Source organism: Vulpes vulpes, chromosome 1 (assembly GCF_048418805.1).
Source record: "Vulpes vulpes isolate BD-2025 chromosome 1, VulVul3, whole genome shotgun sequence".
Lineage (NCBI taxonomy): Eukaryota > Metazoa > Chordata > Mammalia > Carnivora > Canidae > Vulpes > Vulpes vulpes.
Window position 1 is genome coordinate 22,400,622 of NC_132780.1, and position 23,571 is coordinate 22,424,192.

The 23,571-nt window shown below is 45.2% G+C and overlaps 1 protein-coding gene across 5 annotated transcripts; it reads right to left on the minus strand.

The window, feature by feature from the left end:
- Positions 1-13,327: 13,327 nt before the first annotated feature.
- On the minus strand, positions 13,328-22,222 carry LOC140599820 (zinc finger protein 814-like). 5 transcript variants are annotated; one of them, XM_072765107.1, is made up of 4 exons: positions 21,941-22,222; positions 19,522-19,598; positions 18,954-19,080; positions 13,328-17,618 (listed from the first exon to the last, which is right to left on the minus strand). In XM_072765107.1, exons 3-4 carry the CDS (start codon positions 18,985-18,987, stop codon positions 16,231-16,233), a joined length of 1,422 nt encoding a protein of 473 aa, XP_072621208.1. In that variant the 5' UTR covers positions 18,988-19,080; positions 19,522-19,598; positions 21,941-22,222; the 3' UTR covers positions 13,328-16,230. The 5 variants fall into 5 exon arrangements, with proteins under 5 accessions (XP_072621208.1, XP_072621197.1, XP_072621350.1 ...); XM_072765144.1 differs by having other exon boundaries at positions 15,454-17,618; positions 18,954-19,075; positions 21,941-22,216; XM_072765096.1 differs by lacking the exon at positions 19,522-19,598 and having other exon boundaries at positions 21,941-22,216.
- Positions 22,223-23,571: the final 1,349 nt, after the last annotated feature.

The following is a 23,571-nucleotide window of genomic DNA, read 5'->3' on the forward strand; positions in this document are numbered from 1 at the left end:
TTTTAAATCAGTTAATCAGTTTTATCCTAGGGGATTTGTAGTCTTTCTCATCATAGTTTTAACATCTAGATTCATAATAACTAGTGTTATATAACTTTTCTAGGCCTAATGACCATTAAAAGTGTTCTTTAATGAAGATTTTGCTCAAATATGTTGCATATTTTATTTTTTGTCTTTTTTCATTGATATCTTTGATACACAGTCCTTCAGTTAAATATTCACAAATTTATTTCAACCATTCTGTGTTGCAATTCTTAATAAGCATTTTTTAGTTATTCAGTGTTTTTAGGGTTGTCTTTTCTTTTACTAGCAATTCTTCAATACTCCAATGTCTTAGCTAATAATCCTTTTATTAAATTTTCCCAATCCAATTTAATGTGGAGGTTCTTCCTCCTGATTGAATCCTCCTAACTAATAACAGATTAGTTCTGGCAGTAGTCCTAGTGGATAAACCCATATGGACGGGATTTGGGGATTCGTTTGGCCAAACCCTTGGGCTTGAATGAAGTGCTGAAGTGCTGAACCCATGCATGACCCATGGTATGCAGTGACATCATAATCCATTACCTGGAGTCAATTATGATGAAATGGCAACTGCAGCACATGCTTTGAGAGCAAGGGGATGCTGTGATGAGTATTAAGGCAGTGATGGTGACTATAAGGAGTTTGGGAAGGATTTGAATTCACGTTATTGATAACAAAGTGAAAATCGTAAGTGCACTGAGGTCCCCATGTAAGAAAGAGAGTTCCTATGATAGTCCTAAAAGAAACTGATTTCTGTAGCTGCAGGATTCCAATTGCTGAAAATCAAAACATTAAATTTATAACTTGCTGGATTACAATGACTGTAGAATATAGTCTTACAATGTTTCTCGTGTGAAAGTTAGGGCATTGGTCAATAAAGTGGGATTCTGAATGTTGGAATGAGGACATCTGGTTGGATGCAAAGAAACTGACAATCTGGAATCCAAGTTAACCTGAGTCTCCCCTGATGTGGGTAAAGGGGAACCCTCTTACATTGTTGGTGGGAATGCAAGCTGGTGCAGCCACTCTGGAAAACAGTATGGAGTTTGCTCAAAAAGTTGAAAATAGGGACACCTGGGTGACTCGATGGTTAAGTGCCTGCCTTCGGCTCAGAGTGTGATCCTGGGGTTCTGGGATCGAATCCCACATTGGGCTCCCCACAGGGAGCCTGCTTCTCCCTCTGCCTGTGTCTCTACCTCTCTGTGTCTCTCATGAATAAATACATAAAATATTTTTTAAAAATTGAAAATAGAGCTACCCTATAACCTAGCAATTGCACTACTAGGGATTTACCCCAAAGATACAAATTTAGTGATCTTAAGGGACACCTGCACCTCCAATGTTTATAGCAGGAATGTCCACAACAGCCAAACTATGGAAAGAGGAAAGAGCCCAGATGTCCATTGATAGATGAATGAATAAAGAAAATGTGGTGGTATGTATATGGAGTACTACTCAGCCACCAAAAAAAAAAAAAAAAAAGAGGGGATCTTTGGGTGGCTCAGCAGTTTAGTGCCTGCCTTCGGTCCAGGGCATGATCCTGGAGTCCCGGGATGGAGTCCCGCATTGGGCTCCCTGCATGGAGCCTGATTCCCCCTCTGCCTGTGTCTGCCTCTCTCTGTGTGTGTGTGTCTCTCATGAATAAATAAAATCTTAAATTTTATTTGCAAATTGCCATTTACAATGACATAGATGGAACTAGAGGGTATTATGCTAAGGGAAATAAATCAATCAGAGAAAGGCAATTATATGATTTCAGTCATGTGGAATTTAAGAAACAAAAGAGGATCATAGGGGAAGAGAAGGAAAATTAAAACGATGAAATCAGAGAAGGAACCAAACCAAAGGAAATTTTTAAAAACATTTTATTTATTGGGACACCTAGGTAGCTCAGCGACTGGGCACCTGCCTTCAGCTCAGGTCATGATCCCAGGATCCGGGATTGAGTCCTGCATCGGGCTTCCTGTGAGGAGCCTGCTTCTCCCTCTGCCTGTGTCTTTACCCCTCTCTCTCAGTCTATGTCTCTCAAATAAATAAATCTTTAAAAATATAAAATAAAACATTTTATTTATTTGAGGGAGAGAATGAGAGAGAGCACAAGAAGGGGGAGCAGGAGGCAGAGGGAGAGGCAGAGCAGGGAGCCCGATGTGGGGCTCAATCTCAGGACCCTCAGGTCATGACCTGAGCCAAAGGTAGACGCTTAACTGGCTGAGCCACCCAGGCACCCCCATAAGGCTCTTAATCATAGGAAACAAACTGAGGATTGCTGGAGGGGAGGAGGTTGGGGGGATGGGGCAACTGGGTGATGGACATTAAGGAGGGCATGTGATGTAATGAGCACTGGGTTTTATGTAAGACTGATGAATCACTGACCTCTACCTTTGAAACTAATAATATATTATATATTAGTTGAATTAAGGGGTGCCTGGTTAGCTTAGTGGTTGAGCATCTGCCTTTGGCTCAGGTCATAATCCCAGGGTCCTGGGATTGAGTCCCACATTGGGCTCCCCACAGGAAGCCTGCTTCTCTCTCTCCCTATGTCTCTGCCTCTCTCTGTGTTCTCTTATGAATAAATAAGATTTTTAAAAAAAAGGAAGGAAGGAAGGAAGGAAGGAAGGAAGGAAGGAAGGAAGGAAGGAAGGAAGAAACCTGGAGAGCAAGTGTGGGTATGGGTCCCAAGACTGTTTGACCAAGGAGGGTGGACTATATGAATAGAGAGGACCAAATTCATTGACATGGTGCAGTTACTAGAGATTCTGGATTTAGAGTGCTACCTCTCGAAGTTGGAGGTGACTTTTAACAGCCTACTAGTTCAGTTGATGGGCCTTGGATTCAATGGTGGCCTATGGTTAATGAAGCTGAGATGTTGAAGTTAATCTGGTGTGATATACAAGACAGAATTGAAAGGCTTGGGAATAGGAATGTTGGCTGTATTTATCATGTGGAAAGATGTACATCTACATCTGTATTAACCGTGTTCTTTTTATTTTCTGTGTTTTAGAATGTTGACATCTTGAGGGCTCTACACACTTGGAAGAGACTGCCCTCCTATGCTAGCTAATTCCTAGAGATATTAAACATTTGTCTAAGATCATGCCTTTCGTATGCAAACCACCCAATTCAAAGCTTTAGCCCCAACCACTTCCTTTATGTAACTCTCAAACATCACGCCACTGTTTTCCTTGCCCTAAATCAATGCAGGGCCAGGCAACAATTAGGGACCACTCCTGTGCCCCAAAGCCTGCCAGAATTTTTCAAGTTAGCCAACCCTAAGTGATTTACCCTATCCTGCCTTGCCTTTCTCTTGGAAACCGTAGGAAAGTCTAGTGCCCATGTTCTGTCCTCACTCCTTTGTGCCTTTTGACTAACGCTGTTGCTTTCCTATGTGGCCATGTGTGGCATGGCATATTCCCTGCTCTTGGGAATTATAACTTCTTACAGAGGCAAACCTGTCCATGTCACTATCCCATCACCTCTGTAAATTAAAACCCTGTGGGTATAATTAAAACAATTGGTGTAGGGAGAGTGGTGACCGACTGTTCCACAGAGGGGCATGCCATTTGATTGGTCTTGACTTACTAATTTGATTCATTTAACAGCTTACCTACAATGCCTGGGAAGGCATGGCTGGCTGGCTAATGACTCACTTGCACTTTGGCTCCCATTTCTTTTTTTCATCGTATTACTCTTAAATTTTATTAATGCTTTTGTTTGTGCATAATTTAGAACAAAATATATGCTTTAAAAAGTCTTTTTTTAAAAGAAAAATCTTGAGATTTTTCAAAAGATTTTGAGAGAGAGTGAGAGAGCATGAGCAGGGGGAGGGGCAAAGGGAGAGGGAGAAGCAGACTCCCCACTGAGCAGGGAGCCCCATGTGGAGCTTGATCCATGACTTGAGCCTACAGCAGATGTTTGACTGAGCCACCCAGGTGCCCCTTTATCTTTTAAAATATTTTTAAAAATTTATGTATTTGAGAGTGTGAGTGGGGGGAGGAGGAGAGGGAAACGGACAAGTAGGCTCTGCATTGCCTGACATGAGGCTCTATCTCATGACCCTGAGATCCTGACCTAAGCCAAAATCAAGAGTTAGATGCTTAACTGACTGAGCAACCCAGATGCCCCTACTGCCATTATTGATAAATAAATGCAGCTAGATCTAGGGCAGCAAATGTCATCCTTTCAGATACACACCAGAAGCATATACTAACATGCCAGAGTTTTGCAGCCATTTCTTTATGCTGTGCCTGTGTACACTGCCATGGTATTCCAACATAAATTGTAAGAGGCATGTATCTTTCTGGCTATCTTCATTTAGTCTTGGGTGCTGTAATCTTCTGGGAAATATAATTGGAGCCGATGGGTGCTATTTGATATGCTACTCCAGCATGCTAGGAGGGAGTGACTAAGATAATTGGTTATCGTACAAGGTAAAAGCTGAGGAGTGAGGCCAGATTTCCCTCAAGACTGTGTTGGAAGTAAGTAGACCTAACAACACTGAAGTTAGCGTGGTCCATCCAGTTTTCTCCTGACTCTTGTAAGCAAGATCATACATTGATCTGTCTTTATAGAGGATGTCCCTGGTTTATTGGACCAGAGGTTTATCAGAGAGCTAAAGGAGCCCAGTGGCAACATTTCTCTTCACAGAAATCACAGTACCCAAAAAGCTTAAATGTTGCTTCCAAGGCAGATCTCTTCGTTGTTGCTTGCCCTGTTGCTGTCATACTTCATGTAATGTATAAAGGATCATTCATCCTTGAAGACTGATGGCTCAATGCTTAATGAAAAAGAGAGGAAGAAACATTTTGTTACTGTTCTAAGATACCTGAGGTTTCTCAATTTATGAGATTACAAATCCCTGGGCCAATGTGCTGGGACACTCCTATGTGCCACCATGTATCAACATACTAGGAGTCTTTTCCTCAAAAAACCAGGATCCCACCTCCATTGTTCTGTCTCCAGTCCCTCTGAGGTTGATGGAGACATCATAGAAAGGGAGGCCACTGCTCACAATAAAAGCCACTCATGGTGATCAGGAGTTTCACAGGTAAACATTCAAAGAAAGGACAAAGAAGGAAAAAAAAAAAAAACAATTGGATACCTACCAGAGACCAAAAGAAAAAAAAAAAGAAAGAAAGAAAAGAAAAAAGGAAAATTTTACCTTCTTAGAGACAAAAGTCTTTCTAAGAAATTTAGGAAAGGGATGCCTGGGTGGCTCAGTCTTTTAAATGTCTGAGTCTTGATTTCAGTTCAGGTCATAATCTCAGGGTTATGAGATTGAGCCCCCCATGAGTTGAGCTCTACACTAGACATGGAGCCTGTTTAAGAGTATCTCTGTCCCTTGCCCTACCTCATGCATGCTCATGCTCTCTCTCAAAAAAAAAAAAAAATTTTAAATTTTATTTATTTATTCATTAGAGACACACAGAGAGAGGCAGAGACATAGGCAGAGGGAGAAGCAGGCTCCCTGTGGGGAGCCCGATGCAGGACTCGATCCCAGGACCCCAGGTTCACAAACTGAGCCAAAGGCCGATGCTCAACCACTAAGCCACCCAGGCATCCGAAAAATAAAAGATTTAAGATAAAAGAAGGGTAAGGGGAAGAGAGAACTGACTGCATGTCCCAGGGAAAGTTTGCTGCCTAGAGGCACAGGCCCCTCCCCCTTATCTCTTATCAGCTACAGACAGAAAAGTACTAACCACAGCTACAGGTGGCTAAAAGCCTCAAACTGGGCACCTGCATGGTTCAGCTGGTGAAGCGTCTGGCTTTGGCTCAGGTCATGATCCTGGGTTCCTGGGGTCAAGCCAGAAGTCAGTTCCCTGCTCAATGGGAGCCTGCTTCTTCTGCTACTCCCTCTGCTTGTGCTTGCTCTCTCTCTCAAATAAATAAATAAAATCTTTGGGCAGCCCGGGTGGCTCAGCAGTTTAGCGCCACCTTCAGCCTAGGGCCTGATCCTGGAGACCCAGGATAGAGGACCCAGGATGGAGTCCCACATGGGGCTCCCTGCATGGAGCCTGCTTCTCCCTCTGCCTGTGTCTCTGCTGCGTGCTCCTTCTCTCTGTCTTTCATTAATAAATAAATAAAATCTTTTAAAAAAAAAGTCTCAAACAGGAAAAAAATCTAGATATAGGAGGAGAAAATGAAAGGTACTTAAATATGTATATACTTTTTTTAAAAAAGATTTTTTTTATTTATTCATGAGAGACAGAGAGAGGCAGAGACATAGGCAGAGGGAGAAGCAGGCTCCATGCAGGGAGCCCGATGTGGGACTTGATCCCAGGATCCCGGGATCAGGACCTGAGCCAAAGGCAGACGCTCAACTGCTGAGCCACCCGGGCGTCCCAAATATGTATATACCTATATGTATATGTATATACATATATACATACATATATACATATATATATATACATACATATATACATATATATATACATACATATATACATATATGTATATTTATATATAAAATATATATACCTATATATGCTTATATATACAATTTTAACATAGATATAGTTAGTTGTATATATGTATATATAATATATACTAAAAACAAAAGTACATAATTTGAAATGTACAATTTATATACTAGAACTTTATATAATAAATTATGTATATTATATGCATTGCAAATATATAACATTTATATACTAAAAATATTATATAACAAAATGATGAGGGCACTGCTTAAGTTATCTTAGAACTGGTGGTGTATAGCCAGAAACGCCAAAGATAACTTAAGTATTTGCAAAAATACACTGATAAAACATCATGGATTTAATACTAGGGCCCAAATTATAGTTAATTTAATATTAACTGGAGATCTCACTAAATTTAAATATTGTATGCCTTATCTATAATCTTAAAAAAGGTAATATAAAAGAGAATAATAGGTATGTCTCACTTTATATAGCCTTCTCTAAATTCCACCCCCCCCCCGCCAAAATATCCCATATTGGGCATAGATACCTTCACACAATGAGTAATAAAGTCTTCAGCAATTATAAATTGGCTTGATAAGACAGGACCCCATGAAACCACTTCAAGGATTAAATTTTATGATATAAAACAATTTTTCCCATTCTTAATCTTGGAAAACATAATGGGCACATATTGATGGACTACTACAACCTCAATGCTATGATTCCACTAAGGGCCACACTCAATGTCCAACAGTATTAAAATTACTGACTCTATTACAGAAATAACAAGTAAGTATTCTATTCTTAAAGCTCTGGTTGATATTGGTCTGTTCAGTGCCTAATTCAGCAGCCTCTCAAATTGCTATCTGTCTTCACTTCCAAAGGGACAAAATATGCTTTTTCCAGACTACCTTTAGGGTACCTTGAAAGCTTCACCATAACACATACTCTTTGCAGACAATGTCTAAACTGCATTTACTTCTTCCAGCAGTATTGATTATATTGATGATAACCTTCTTCAAGGAGTTTTACCTGACACACTATGGACATTCAGGTCCAATGTCTTTGAGTCCTTTTTGGGTTCTGGTGGCAACATACTCATCACCTATAAATAGTCCTTAATTTCACTGATAATGCTACCTACAGATCAGCTCCCCTTAAAGGGGGGGGGGTCCCTTCAACAAAAACCTCTAAAATCTGACTAAATTAAAATCAATATGCACTCCCAGTAGTTCCCTCAGAGTCCATCACTATAGAGGCACTGGTAATCCCTTTTCATGCCTCCTTGAGTCTCTGGAACACTCAGAGTGGACAGTTGTCCAAAGGCTTCTGATACAAAAAACTGCAGCTCTGCATCATGTACCATGAACCTTTGTTTTATTTTATTTTAATTTTTTTAATTTTTTAAAGATTTTATTTATTCATTAGTGACACACACACAGAGAGAGAGAGAGAGAGAAGCAGGGACACAGGCAGAGGGAGAAGCAGGCTCTATGCAGGCAGCTCGATGTGGGCCTCCATCCGGGGTCTCAAGGATCATGCCCCAGGCTGATGGTGGTGCTAAACCGCTGAGCCACCCGGGCTGCCCTTATTTTTATTTTTTAAAAGATTTCATTTATTTACTCATGAGAGACACAGAACAAGAGACATAGGCAGAGGGAGGAGCAGGCTCCCTGAGGGGAGCCCAATAATGCAAGACTTGATCCTAGGCCCCAGGATCACGACCTGAGCCAAATGCAGATGCTCAACCACTGGCCGTCCAGGCGTCTCTACCACACACCTTTAAAGGATAAATGACTGGCTACTACTGGGCTCTCCTGGATTTTAAGAGACCCCACATAGAACCCAAACCTGCAACTCTCCCAACCTAGCTGCCCATAAGGCTTTGGATCATGAAAATAGCACCCCCACAAGCTTGGAAGAGCTACCAAGTTCTCCTTAAGATGGGATGAAACTAAACCTAAGCCCTCAGGTGTCCACCTGCAGAGGGGGAGATGTTCTATGTTCTCAGTCCCATGCCAGATGCCATGTTACTGGAGAAAGTCACCTCTTTATATACTAAAAATATAAAGACATCAGCTATCTGGGGAGCCCCTTTGGATTAAATAAGCCAAGAGTAATGAGAGTTTGTATGAAAGGCATTGCCAGCCATCATATGCGATGGAGCTCAGTGAAATGTTGCTGCTTTCCACTCCTAAGCTAGGATGTTCCAGACTAAGAATGGGATGGACAAGAAAACAAACTTGGCCAAACTTCAGGCAGTTATCTAATTGGACCACATACCTTGGTAACAAATGATCCTACCTTACATCTATCATAAACTATTGGGACATTACCTAAAAATTGCCCATATCAGGGTAAAGAACTTTGGGACCTTCTTGCCTCACAGACATTCACAATATAAAGAAAAACCACATCACAAGGCCTTTCAAGGACACTCCTTATTCCCTTCGGAATTACTGATATGATGGTTAGTAACTAATGCAAGAGATTTTTTTAAAAACCGGGTTGAATGGCCATCTTCCAGGAATAGGTCTCCCCCACAAAAAAGTTACAAACTCAACGGATACTTCAGCAGTTTCAGCCAAGTCAGAATAACATAAGGGTAAGGAAAAGAAAGGAAAAGAAAGGGTAAGGTCTACAAAGAGGATAAAGAGGGACAGCTTTGAAAAGGAAACATCAAGGATGAAGTTTTAAGCTTTTCATAAAGTACCTAATGCCAGGGTTCCTAAGTGGCCTCTGCAATACTGTTTATACACAGGACAAAAAGGAATTACAATTCTGGTTAGCCAATAGCCCTCTTTCTATTTTGCATGAATAGGCTACCTCGCGCAATGTAGACTCTAAGTTGCCTACCTGAAAGATTATTTAGGTAAGGTATATTCTTAGGTAGATCCATCAGTTGTTAGAATTTCAGCTTTGTGTTTTCAGCTATGTGAAATACAGATTAGAAATGAGAGGCTTAATTCTCCCTGTTGATTCTCCCCTCTCTTCTGTCACAGCATTTTGCTTAGAGAATTTATGAGCACCCCCCCCCCCCCGCCATCCCTTTGAAGACTACACACCTTTTGCCACTAGGACTCCCTTACTCCTCCATTCATGACCTATATTGTTTAATTCCAAAAAGTACTGTCATACAAATAAATTTCCTTTTCCTCTATAAAAAAATCAATAAAATAATACATATGGCTACTCCGGTTACAAACATAAAGTTAGGATAAACTGTGTGTGACAAACGTGCTGTCAAGTGACCTTACTTGAGGACAGGTTCTATTTATCTTAAAAATACATATGTAATGGGTTCTGTTTGTTTGTATAACAGGGTGAGATTTTTTTCTGTCTTTGCAATGTCTTTGCTGATTTCTTGTGCACATCACATTCCACCTTAATACTTATTCAATAATGTGATACAAGAAGAAATATATTTGGTCTTGGTCCCATGTGTCCTGTTCCTGGCACATAACTCCTACAACCCTTGTTAACTCCTGGATGATAGGAGTATCTTGTGTATTTCATAAGGAGCCCCCTTTTGAGCACCTGATTTATGCTAATGAGGTATATTAGGGTGGGGACCCTAATCAGGATGGGGAATGGTCATCAGACACACCAGGATTAGAGGGCTGGAACTTGAATCCCCTCCGCTGATCCCCTTGGGAAAGTGCTGGAGCTGGAAATTAAAGCTCTATAAAAACTCTTGAACAATTGAGGAGCCTCTATATTTGTAAACATGCCTGGAGGGTGGCACATCAAGGCTCCATGAGGATAGAAGCTCCTGCACTGGAGACCCTCACCCTATGAACTTCTTCATCTGCCGGTAAAAATACTTCCCAGAGTCCTGTGAGCCACCCCAGCAAGACAGTCAAGTAAGAGGAGGGGTCAGGGGAGCCTCTGATTTACAGCAGGTTAGTAAGAAGCAGATTACTCCTAACAGGACATATTCTACCCTTCGTAATGGCATTTTCAAATATATTCCCAAAACAGAAAAGACTTTTAGAAAGTTGTTATTCTGCCATTATATATCATTCTATGGTTGTTCTTTCATCTACCCCATTCACTTAGTGGTTTCTTTATGATACCAGACATTGTCATTCACACCTAACCCCTTCAGAATATGTTTCTAAAGGGCAGCCTGGGTGGCTCAGCGTGTGATCCTGGAGACCCTGGATCCAGTCCTGCATTGGGCTGCCTGCTACTTCCTCTGTGTCGCTGCCTCCCTCTTTGTGTGCCTCATGAATAAATAAATAAAATCTAAAAATAAAAAAAAAGAATGTGTTTCTAAAATTGAAACACTCCTCCTGTAGGACTCTATAAAAACTTTGTTACACAACATTTAAATAATTGAAATTATGAAGTCATTTTAAGTGCTGGGTTTTGTCAGCTGTGTTGGTTATTTAATGCAGATTGATTTCAATCAGGATGGGAAATTCAGCCTTAGCCAAATATTTGGTGAACCTTCCAAATCTTTTTTTTTTTTTTTTTAAATAAAGTAGGCTCTATGCCCAACATGGGTCTTGATCTCATGACCTTGAGATTAAGAGACCCAGGCAGTACAGACTGAGCCAGCCAGGTGTCCTTCTTGTGAGTCTTTTAACCTAAATGTACCACTTACCACTTTCAGTTTTTATTGTTCACTTGGTGAGGTTGCTAGGCCTTTTGTCTATTAGAATTTGCTACAGGTAGTTCAATAGGCTATGCACTCCAAATAGTTGTTCTCCCTGGTGATAAAACAAAAAAGTATTCCTGCTGTGCATCACCCCCCTCTTCCCTCTTGGCAGGGTAGGGGGGGAAGGGTTGAGGCAAATGAATTACAACTGTGCTCTATCCAAATGCTTGTGGAGGGTTCTGGAGAAAATCCCTCCCCGTGTGCTTTACCTGAGTCTCCACCCTCAGATCTCTAGCTTTTGAAAGTACCATGGATAGGGAAGTTGTTTTCCTTTCAAAGAAGGACGTGTAATAATCATTTTTCCCATGTCAGAGTGTAGAGATGAAGCATGAGACCAGACTGATGGGCCCAACCCACAAACCACTATATTCTGTGGGGAGGGGATCTCTAAGGGGTAAGGCAGGGTTTTTCTACATCTTGTCCCATAACCCACTCTTGGGATAGGGTGCTGAGGACTGTCCCAAGCAATGGGTTGTGACAGTAGCCACAGGGATTGTTGGGGGAATAGCTACAGACCTCCTGCTCCTAAGCTTAATCCCACCCCATTCTGGGCTGATAGGATTTTATTTATTTGCTGCCTTGGACAACCGCACCTTGGGCCCCACTTTCTCCAGGATGCCAACTGCACTAGCTGTGTGCGAATGACGTGTCCTGTGCATGTTAACTTTTTTTTTCGTAATATAAATATTCTGGTTTTTGTATTTTTGTGTATTTTAATCTTAAGGCCCTCGTTCCTGCACTGTGTTCTCAGGTACATGAACAATCTCAGGGATAAGTCAGCAGCTCCAGGTCTGCACAGCAGGAATTGTTGAAATGGGGCAGATGCAATAGAACACATTGGGTGATGTGTGTCTGATCCTGGGTTCTTGTCTCCCCTGCTTGCTGCCCCCTCTAGTGATTGTATTTGTCTGGGTTTTGTAGGTTTTCATGAATAGCTGATTGGGTGATTGCTAGGTGGCCTGCTTTGTGTAAATATAATGTGTTGGTCTTCTCCATGTTCTTTTGGGGTTTTATTGTTTACAAACTCCTTTTCTGTATTGAGAAAAATAGCCAAAGCATCTTTGACAAAAGGTTCTGCACCAGGAAAAGAAACTGGAACATAGCTTGGTGACCCCTCTTAAAGTGTGGCGGCCTTGGACTATCCTTTTGTATTCCCTTCCTGTATTTCCTTTTTTGGGCCAGATCTTCTGTCCTAAAAACTTAACTCCTACCCTACCCTTCTCCTATCCCCCCTCCCAAGAAAAGGCCCCACACATACACATTTCACATTCTAAAGAAGCGAAGAACACTTCCTCCCTTGTTCCCAATCTCCTGTGTCAAGACCATTCCTTGATGTGATTCATACTAATACACTTGTATTTGGATGGAACAAACCTACTTTAATCTCTCCAGGCTGAGGGTAGAGGGAAGCAGAAGCAACGAGGGGGGCCTTGAATGTAGAAAGTAGGGTCAGGAGACCAAGAAAGGAAGATAAATGTATATCCAAGTCACTCAGGAACTTTTATGCAGGTGCGAGAAACTTCTGTCAAAGTGGCCACAAGATTGTTTAATAGGAGATGGACAAATGTAACTCCATGTTTACTGCTAGAAACCAAAGCTTTGTGAAATCTTGAATTTATTGGGGCGAGGAGGGGGGTGGTAGTAGGAAAGCTGTACCTATCTGTTCTTAACCTGATCCTTTCCCCTCATTTCTGAACTGCAGGAGACTGAGCCCTCTTGGGCTTTAGTGACTCCATCTCTGGGGAATGTTTATTTGATGGTTGATATTGCTGTGCCAGGTGCTTCCTTTCCCACTTGCTATTGTCTTGTAACACACATGCTGACCCGTTTCCCTTCTCTCTTTACCTTGGGAAAATACAATGAATAGAAACCTATTGGTACTGGAAAAAAAAAAAAGAAGAAGAAGAAGAAGAAGAATTTGCTACAGGGACGCCTGGGTGGCTCAGTGGTTGAGTGTCTGCCTTCGGCTCAGGGCGTAATCCCGGGTCCAGAGATTGAGTCCCACATCTGGCTCCATGTGAGGAGTCTGGTTCTCCCTCTGTGTCTCTCTCTTTGTGTCTCTCATGAATAAATAAATAAAATCTTTTTTAAAAATTTGCTACAGTGTAAATGTGGCTTGTTGATTCTTTCATGCTCAGGCTCCCCCCACATTTCTTGTACATTAGCCTTGTTCAACATCATGAAACATCAGAGAAATGCAACCAGGACCACAGTGAGATAATGCTTCACGTTTACTTAAAGAGTTTAAACTTAAAAAGATTAACCTTACCCAATATTAGCAAAGATACCAGAGAACTGGAACTCTCATACATTGCAAGCGGGAATACAAAAGCAATAATCATTTTCCATGACAACTTGGTATTCTTTAAGAGGTCATACATCCATTCACCTACACTCAGATTCCAGTATGGACAAGAGAAAGGAACAATACCAATAGGAACAGTGGTATCCAAATCCAATAGCAGTTTTTTTTTTTTTCTCTTTTCTTTTTTTTAAGAAGGGTTTTTAGGGATTTGTGGGATGGCTGCAATTTTATTTATTTACTCAGAAAGCCCCAGCAGGGCAGAGGTGGGCAGTCGCCAGGGAGGGAGGGTGGGGCAGAGGGAAAGGGAGAGAGAATCTTAAGCAGGCTCCACACCCACAGCAGAGCTCAACACAGGGTTCACTGGGCTTGAGCTCACAACTCTGAGATCGTGACCTGAGCCCAAATCAAAAGTCGGAATGCTTAACCAACGAGGCACCCAGGCGCCCCTTCTGCCGCAGTTTTACCTACAGCCATCCAAACTGGAAGCAATTAAAATATCCATAAACACATGAATGCATAAATAGTGCATTGTCGATAAAACATACTTCTCAAAGATACAAAGAATGGACTGCTCATATAAGCATCATAGGTGAATTTTAAAATGAGTATGTCACATGAGGGGACCCAAGGAAAAGGAGGACGAAACGCTTTAAGACTTCAATCATATAAATTCTAGAAAATGCAAACTTATCTAGTATAATGAGAAGCAACTCAATGCCTGCCTCCAGGAGAGATTATTAAAGGTCACAAAGTAAATGCGGGGGTGATGAAAAGGCTTATTAATCATGATTGATGGCTTCATGGGTTTATGTGAATGTCAAAATGTCAAATTGCAACAATTTAATGATGGACACTGAATGCCATTTACACCTTATTATAACTTAAGAAAAGTATATGATTCAAGTTGTCTGGATTCCATACACTTTAGAACAAGTTTGCCACCATAGTGACTCCACCGTCTGTCTCCTCATCAGAAGGAACTTGCCTCAGTGGTAGCAAAAATAGGTGAGCAGTGAAGGTGTTTCCAGTTCATTAAACAGGGATACTGGCTGAGTCACAAAGACCTCATTGCTGCACTAAGAGATCTCTGCTGTCTCTGTCCTGTTTTGCTACCACGCACAGTAATGGCCTTTGGACAGCCCAGAGGCACCAAGGAATCCACAAAACCTTTAGAGTATTTTTTCTGACAGGTCCTCAGCTACACAAGATAGATCCTTCTGGAGGTCCTGAGAATTTCTGAACCTGCCCATCCTTCATAGTCCTGGTGCCTAAACATTGTGCATGCTCTTCTCAAAGAGGCACATTCCAACCACTTTCTTGGTCTCCTGCACTATTAATCCAGTGTTTCTGGGACCATGATCATTCCCCTGGCATTACACTCTCAAAACTAGTGATGTTACCCTTCAGAATGCAGGATACCAAGACCCATGGCTCTGCTGCTGGGCCTGGGGAATAGATTTCCTTCACCAGCGCTGAGCACCATGCCATCCATACCCCCCGTGAACAAGAGAACAGGATCATGTTGCTCAGAAGCACTGAAGGTTGTCAAATAACCAACAACTGCCTCCTCTTTGGGTTGAAATGCCAACCCCACAAAACATCCTGGCATCCAACTATAAGTTAGGACCACAGAGCCCTATAGTCTTTCCTTAAAGGCTCTGAGCAGCCAAAGGCTTTGAACAGCTATCTTCTGCCATCATACAGTCCCTTCTGAGGTACACAACTGTTCACTCCTTCATGCTAGCAAATAGTTGCTTTCAACACACACACACAGTGAACAGACTCCCCAAGATTAATGGTGGCTTAGGGCGGCTCGGGTGGCTCAGCAGTTTAGCAGCGCCTTCAGCCCAGGGTGTGATCCTGGAGACCCGGGATTGAGTCCCACGTCAGGCTCCCTGCATGGAGCCTGCTGCTCTCTCTGTCTGTGTCTCTGCCTGTCTCTCTCTCTCTCTCTCTGTCTCTCATGAATAAATAAGTAAAATCTTAAAGAAAAAAAAAAAACTAAAGACACTTAAAAAAGAAACAAGCAAAGATTAATATGGTGGCTTAAACAATATGATCTTTACTGTCACACAGCACGAGCGATGGGAGGCAGACTGTTCCTGGGTTGGTGACTTGGAGACTGGGGGATTGCATCATCATAGAGTTTCACAAGGACCACAATGTCCCCGAATAATGTAGTCCACCTTTTCAAATCACCAATAATCCTCTAGGACAAAACTGGGTGAGATCCATGCCTTCTCTTCAGGGAGGAAAAATGGGAAAGGAGTCAGCGCTCAGGCAACTCATTAGTCATCCAGCAACTGCCCTGACACTGGGGGATGGCCCTGGGCAGGTTGGAAAAGTACGATGCAGCTGCCGCACACCTGGGATTTATACAGATGTTTGAATGCGTGAGCTTCAACACAGGCAAGTGGCACCCTCACAAGGGATCTCTTCCAGTGTTGTTACATTCCACTTATAAATACCTGCACATTTAAGGTAGTTCTCCCATCTGCAATTTGTGATATCCTCTGAGGTGAGTCCTTCGGGTGAAGGCTCTCCCAGAGTCACTGCATTCAGAAGGCCTTTCACTACCATGAGTTCTCTGGAGTGCAATGAGGCTAGCCTCTGGTTGGCCACTTCCCACAATTGCCACCACATTCACAGGCTTTCATTTAAGGAGATAACGTGGTGTTGTAAGAGCTTGGACTTCTAGGTAAATATTAGCCTACGTTCAAATACTCACAAAGCCTTTTTCAATGTGAAAATTTGAATGGTCACTGAAATGGAAGACACGTCAAACGTTTCCCAAAGTCACTGTACTCCTAAAGCCTTTATCCAGTGTGCACTTTTCCGTGCTTAATGAGGCTAGAACTATGGCTAAAGGATTTGCCACATTCGTGGCACCTGTAAGGTCTTTCTCCAGTGTGAATTCTCCTGTGTTTAATGAGGCTGGAGTTTTGAGTGAAGGATTTTCCACATTCACTGCACTCATAAGGTCTCGATCCAGTGTGTACTCTCTGGTGTTTGAGAAGACTGGAACTGTAAGTAAAGAATTTCCCACACTCGCTGCACTCATAAGGCCTTTCTCCCGTGTGAACTCTCCGATGTTGAAGCAGCGCAGAGCTTTGGCTAAAAGATTTCTCACATTCGCTGCACTTATAAGGCCTTTCTCCACTGTGAACTCTACGGTGTTCAATGAGGCTGGAGTTTTGAGTGAAGGATTTTCCACATTCGCTGCACTCATAGGGCCTTGATCCCGAGTGAACCCTCTGGTGTTTAATGAGACTGGAGTGGTAGGTAAAGAATTTCCCACATTCACTGCACTCATAAGGCCTTTCTCCAGTGTGAACACTGCGGTGTTGAAGGAGTGCAGAGCTTTCACTGAAGGATTTCCCACATTCACTACACTCATAGGGCCGTTCCCCAGTGTGAATTCTCCGATGTTTAATGAGGTTGGACTTGTTGCTAAATAATTTCCCACATTCATCACACTCGTGAGGCCTTGCTCCAGTGTGAACTCTCCGGTGCTGAATGAGGCTAGAGCTCTGCCTGAAGGACTTCCCACATTCCCCACACTCGTAAGGCTTTTCCCCAGTGTGCACTCTCCAGTGGTCACTGAGGCTGTAGCTTTTGCTAAAAGATTTACCACATTCACTGCACATGAAGCATCTTTCTCTAGGGAGGTCTCTCTGGGGATGAACAAGTGCATGTGTGCAAGTGAAGTCCTGTGTGCCTTTTCCCCAGTTGTGTTGTGCTTTCCTTCCATGAGAGGATGCCCCGTACTCTGTTCTCCTGCATGACTTCTCCCTGGCGTGTGTGGCCTGATGCTGGAGCAGTCTTGAGGTGGCCAAGCTGTCCCTCACAACCTCCCCACAGGAAAAAGGTTTCCCTGATACACAGAATTCATGATCCTTCACAAAAGAGGCTCTGCCCATGCTGCTTCTGAAGCATTTCTCTCCAGTGTGCTGCTTCTGGTGCTGAAGGTTTGCACCAAAATACCACTGTTTCTCACAGGCCCCAATCTGGTAGTGATTCTGTCCACAAAGTGTTGCCTGGTGCTCGGTGGAGAGCAAAATGTCTCTCAGGTCCTGGCCACACACCTCACGAGGATGGGCCTCTTGGGGAGACACAACTGCCTTCAAAATCCTGACCTGTGACACTCCTTGCACAGACACTCTCTGCTCAGGGGCCTCCTCATCTTCTGCTCCAAGCCAACAACCTGAAAGCAAGAAATGCTGGTGAAGTGCATGCTGCCTTTGGTGGGAGGGGGCAGCTCCTATACGAGCTACAAATGTGTGTCTAACAAACCCAGGAACCAGTGAATGGGATTGTTTGCAGGACTGGGGAGATGGTTCAGGTTGAGGATGGGGCTGCTTAGCAGTGGCAGGCTACAAAGAGCACAGAATGGGAGAGGCCTCATGAGGTGAAGGATGCAAGCATGTGGTGTGACAAAGAGGAGAGAGATGGTCTGCAATTCATTCCTCTGCAAACAACTTTCCAAAGAAACGTATCTCCTACTGACACACCTATTCCATGCAGAAGGGTGTGTCAAGACCCAAAGAAATAGGACTGGAACCTGGCAGGGGGTGTTCAAGGACTGCTTAAGAACACAGGCACACCTCTTGACATACAGCAGCCAATGTGCAAAGTACTGTTGGTGGAGTGGCAGGAAAAACAAGTGAGATATGGATCCCAGAAATGTGAGGTTCACCTCAGGCCAGAAGCAAGAGTAGAAGTGAGAAGTAACAGACTTGACAAGTTGGCAAAGTGCCAAGAAAGGGGAAGAAAAGATAGAAATGAAATGTGGACTCTGGCATCAAAATACTAGTCAAACAGAACGGGCTTCTGGTATGATCTGAACACAGAGCATCTCCCCCAGGTACCACTGCAAGCCTGGCTTCCTCTGAGCCATCATGTTGTATGTGGGTCAGTGTACCCACTGTGAACCACCACAGGCTCTCCAATCCAACCCCACGCCCATAATCAGCAAGTACATGGCAAATTTATGATACAAGTGCTAAGGAAAAGACAGGACAGATGAGCAGCCATCAGTATCCCAGAACAACGCAGCACACGACAGCCCATGGCAAAGAGAACTAAATAGTCCCCAGAGAAGTCTGGACAGGGTCTCACGAGAACAGCCCATGCTCCATAGAAGTAGTAACTTTGTCAGAGACAGCAAGTCCTGACATAGGCAGGCATGAGGAAGCCTCAGCTAGAGAAAAGCAGCAGACCTGGAGCATGCAGATATCCTGCATCTAGACAAAGTCACCCAGTCAGGGAGAGGGCAAGAAAGCTGATATCCATTAGGTTCACTGCAAGACTCCTGACCCCGATTCCTTCCCTGAAAGGCAGCAGGAAAGCTAGTGTTGGGGCGGCTGCTCAAGGAAGGAAGGCAGTTCACTGACCTCAGCCTTAGCAACTACAGCACCTACCCCTAGAACCGGGGAAGGAAGCAATGCTCATGGCCCCTATGCAAAGACAGACTGCTCCTGGGGACAAAGGGAAGGGCAGAGACTAGCTCAGGGCACAGGGGTGGGGTTGAGGGTCTTACCCAAGGAGGTTATAAGTGCCAAGTTCTCCAGCATCACATCCTGGTACAGACATCTCTGAGCCTCATCAAGGAGACCCCATTCCTCCCAGGAGAAGTACACGGCCACGTCTTCAAAGGTCACCCTGCCCTGGCATGATGGGGACAGATGAAACCACAAAAAGCCCCTCTCCCAAGAACCCATTTCCCTTTTCCCACCCACATCTACCCTATGCCCATCCTCCCCCTGATCTCCCCATCTGACAGGAGAAACCAGGCCCCAGTGCCTGGGTGCCATGGCGCCACTGTCTCCTCATGGGCCCACTGATCACAGGGCCCGCCGACACAACAAGAGGCAGGTGGACAAGTACACATCTAAGTTGCAGACCTGGCACAGAAGGATCCTCCCGGCCACCCAGGCTATTCCGCTGAATACCAGGGCCCTGGCATCACCAGGCATACTCCCTCTCCAAGTACACAACATTCTTGAAACTGGAGCCCAAGGCCACATGCCTATGGTCATCACTGCCTCACTGTCCCACACCACAGGAATCTCCCTGGCCTCCCCACATGTTACTTGTATTTTAATCACCTCCTCTTCAACCCACTGGTGAGTGCAGGAGTCTCATCTTAGGGTTATGGGGATGGCCAAACACACGACACCTGACCCTGTACAGAGGAGACGGATAGCACTTTATTAATCACATATATTCACAGCCTGGGAGAGGAGGACACCACACCCCACACAGGCCCACATGGGGGTGGCACTCTCAGAAAGAGTGAATAGCTGGGAGCTGTAGGATCTGAGCTTTGTGGGATCGAGAGGGTGAGGTACCTCCTGGTTCCTGTAAGAGGATGTGATTGGCTTTTCTGAATAACTCCATGGGCTGGTAGGGAACTGAAACCCATACAAAGGATAAGCAGGGGGATGCCTGGGTGGCTCAGTGGTTGAGTGTCTGCCTTTGGCTCAGGTCGTGATCCTGGGGTCCTGGGATCGAGTCCATAGGGACTGGGATCAGGCTGCCCACAGGGAGCCTGCTTCTCCCTCTGCCTATGTCCCTGTCTCTCTGTCAGTGTCTCTCATGAATAAATAAACAAACAAACAAACAAACAAATAAATAAATAAATAAATAAATAAATAAATAAATAAATAAATAAAATCTTTCAAAAAAAAGGGGGTGGGTGGGTGGGATAAGCAGGAAACACACCTTTGATGAAAGGCTGTTTCTTTAGGAGACCTTGCCAACGGCAGAAGAGCAGGGAGAACTTATACTCACACCACGAGTTCCTCCACCTTTCACCAGACATAAAGTCATAACAGGGAACCTGTTATGTTTTAGGAACCGTATGTAGATCTCAGGATACCTCCTCTCAAGGTCCTCCTCCACCTGTACTGCACTTGTTGTCCCCTCAGCAATCACAATCTCCCTCTGTCCTGACCCTCATCCAAAGCCAAGGTTGCTGGGTGGCCGACCCCAGGCTTAGTGACTCTCACAGGTGATCACATCAGCACATTACACATGACCTTATTCCTCCAGGATGAAATACCCCAGGCCCTACTAAAGTCCTCACAAAACCCTGGTGGAGTTCAGAGTGGAGACGCACTAGCGTAGTGCTGAGTGTCATCATCTTGTCTTAATTCCTCCTCAGCTCCGGATCCCTCTTCTGTCTACTCTTCTGCTGGAAACCTTGGCCACCTGCCCAGGTATCCAGTCTTGGATGCACTCTTCCTTCATGGCCACTCACATCCCTCATCTCTGAAGTCATACAATCACCTAAGTATTCAGTCCTGGTTCCCTTTCCCCCCTCAACTTCCTGGCACCAGAAGAGCTTTATCACCATAACCAGAAGACTGCTCCTCACAAATGTGTCTCACGGCTCACTCACCCGGGGCCACACAGGAGCCATGATGGTTTTAGATGTCTCCCTTCTGAACCCCTCCCCAGATTTCCAGACCTGTGTGTTTTAGACTGCTCACTTAATGTATCCACTCAGTGCTCTCCAAAACATCTCCCACCAACATCACTCATCTCAGCTGATGGAGCTTCCATTCCTACAGCTGCTAAGAAAAAATCCCCTAGAGATAACCCCTGAATCCTCCATTTCACCCTGTCTGTCCACGTAGAAAATACAGTTGTCACTTTTTAAAACACATATCCAGAATACAATGACATCGAATCCAGCACTCTGGTCCAAAAACCCTCACCTAGCCTATGACAGTAGCCTCCACCCTGATCGTCCTGCCTCCTCCCTCAGCCCATAGTCTATACTTTATGCTATGGCGGGATGGAGCCTATCAGGACCTTGGTAATACCACATGGCTGCTCATATCCAAGCCTCCCGTTACCACCAGAGGACACACCCAACTTCCCAGGCAGTTATTCCAGTCCCGATTCCTGTTCTTTGCTCCCACCCTTAAGAAAAAAGAACGGTGGTTTCCTAGACAGTTCCAGCTGAGTGTTAATTCAAGCATGTGCACACCGTGTTTGATGCTCCTGGGATAACCATGCACACACCGGTTGTCAGAATGGCACTTCAGAGTCCCGGGACCCAACAATGCAGAAGACAAGCGGGTGGGGCTCAGGTCAGGGCCAGTGAAGGCGTGGGCCACCTCACACTTGTTCGTGTCGGCTCCATAAGCGCTTCTGCAACCGCGGGAATTGGGGAGAGTCCAGCCTTTGACCGAGTCCACGGCGGGTTCCACGGACTCAAAGCTCCCTGTACCCTTGCCCGGCCCAGAAGACCAGGCCTGCGCTGGCAGGCAAGCTGTGTGCCTCAGCGCTCACTGCCGCCCCTTAGGTGTGCCCCTCCCCTGCAGCCCGCTCCCGCGCGCCGGCGCTCACACACGGGGCCCCCGCCCACCCGCGCCTGCCTCTGCGGGACACGGGAGCCTGGGCCGCAGGGACGCGAGCAGACGACCGGCGCTCAGGCCTCGAGGATTTGCGGCGGGGGGGGGGGGGGGGAGAGGGAGCGCGGGGAGGGCGAGGAGGGCCCAGGGGACGAGCGTTTACCTGCGTCGGGACCCTGGACGCCGCCGCCGTCATCGGACTCGGGGTGGGGAGCGGACAGCCGGCCCGGGGGTCCCTGTTCTGTCCCCGGCGCGGGGCAGCCCCGGCGGCGTTTCCGAGCCGCGGACTCGCAACCGTGCAGCAGGGTCAGCGGCTCCTTGGGCCCCTTCTGTTGCGTCAGGTCAATCTGAACGCAGAACGCCAGAGACTCCCACCAGGTGAGCCAAAACAAGAGTAGCTGTCATGGCCGCCCTGAGGAGACAGCAGGAAGTCCCGCCCTCGCGATGGGGCCACACGCGGAAGAGCCTCTCTTTAAGTTCTCATTGGAGAGCGACGCTGCCACTCGACTCCGGGCATTTTGGGTAAAGTAGTCTCCGCATTTACGAAGGCCGGGGTCAGGGACATCTGGCAGGGAAGGCCCGAGCCCTGCAGGTTAGTGCGTCTGAAAAGGCCGATTCTGTTGTTCTTCGCTTCCTCTTTGAGAGAATGTTATCATAGTCTTGCGCAGTGGTCTCTGCCACTGATCACCCAAATGTTTGGATACTTATTTCAGACCCAGCGAAATTCGCGGTCTCTTGGAGGCCGAGAATATTTCTGATGATCCTAAAGGCTACAAACCAAAGAAATACATCATTCCATAGCGTCTTTACGTCACAAGATGTCCTCGCTTAGTGGAAGTTAATAAACATTACCTTATTTCAATTAGTATCTCATGGTCCCATTGGTGACTGTGTCACGCCTCAACAATATAGGCAGGTGGGCCGACAGATGGCACCTAAGCTCTGGCCCTTCCATTCACTGCCACAACACCCCCTCTTTCCAGGCAGTGCTCCTGGGGTTCGTCAGGTCGCCTTTCCCAGACACCTCCATTACGTGGGCTCACCTTTACTGTTATGCCAATATGGGGGTCCTGGGTCATGAGTGCACAGACCCTTTCCGTGTGCACATTACTCTTGCTGACACACCTCTCGCAACTGCATTCCCACAGCCACAGCTCCTCCTTGCCCTACATCATACTTATCTCCTCCACCTCTCTAATTGCTACTCAGCATACATTGCCCAGAATACGCTTGGCAGATTCAGACAGGATCAAGTACTATCCCAGACTATGATTTCCCCATTGGCAGAGGCAGCCATGAGTCCTATCAAGAAGGCCTCCCTCCCTGTTCCTTGCTTCAATGTCGTTAACCAAGAATCAAATCAGATTCAGATCCCCATGGCTCTCCTGCGGTTGTCCTGCACTTGATATCCCCTCACCAACCTTGGGAGTCCTTGGTTGGAGCAGGGCAGAGAGGAGGGGGCCTCTGGGGGTGGGGCGATCCCTATCCTGTCCTGGAGTCAATCACCTTGATCCTTACCTGGCACTATGGGGAAAACCAGGAGGAGAATGGGGGCGGTCCTGCCCTAACATCATTCCTAGGCAGGGAATTGCCCCTCTGCTGGGCTTTCATTGGAGCAACTCACCTGTCCTTGGACCAGTGTTTTCTGGTTAATACAGGTCCCATTACTCCAGGGGCCTGTTGCGAAGGATGTCCTTAGTGTCATGTGCGGGAAAAGAAGAGGTCTTGGGTACCATAAGGGGCACTGGAAATTGCAGGGATTTCAAGGCAGAGGGCTGGGGACTTTGTGCTTTT

Coding starts and splice junctions, on each gene's coding strand:
- LOC140599820 (XM_072765096.1), bottom strand. CDS start 21,973: ATGACGGCGGCGGCGTCCAGGGTCCCGACGCAG. Junction 19,081..21,940: donor CGTCCAGGGTCCCGACGCAG/GTAAACGCTCGT, acceptor CCATCATGCCAG/GGCAGGGTGACCTTTGAAGA. Junction 17,619..18,953: donor GGCACTTATAACCTCCTTGG/GTAAGACCCTCA, acceptor TCTTGCTTTCAG/GTTGTTGGCTTGGAGCAGAA.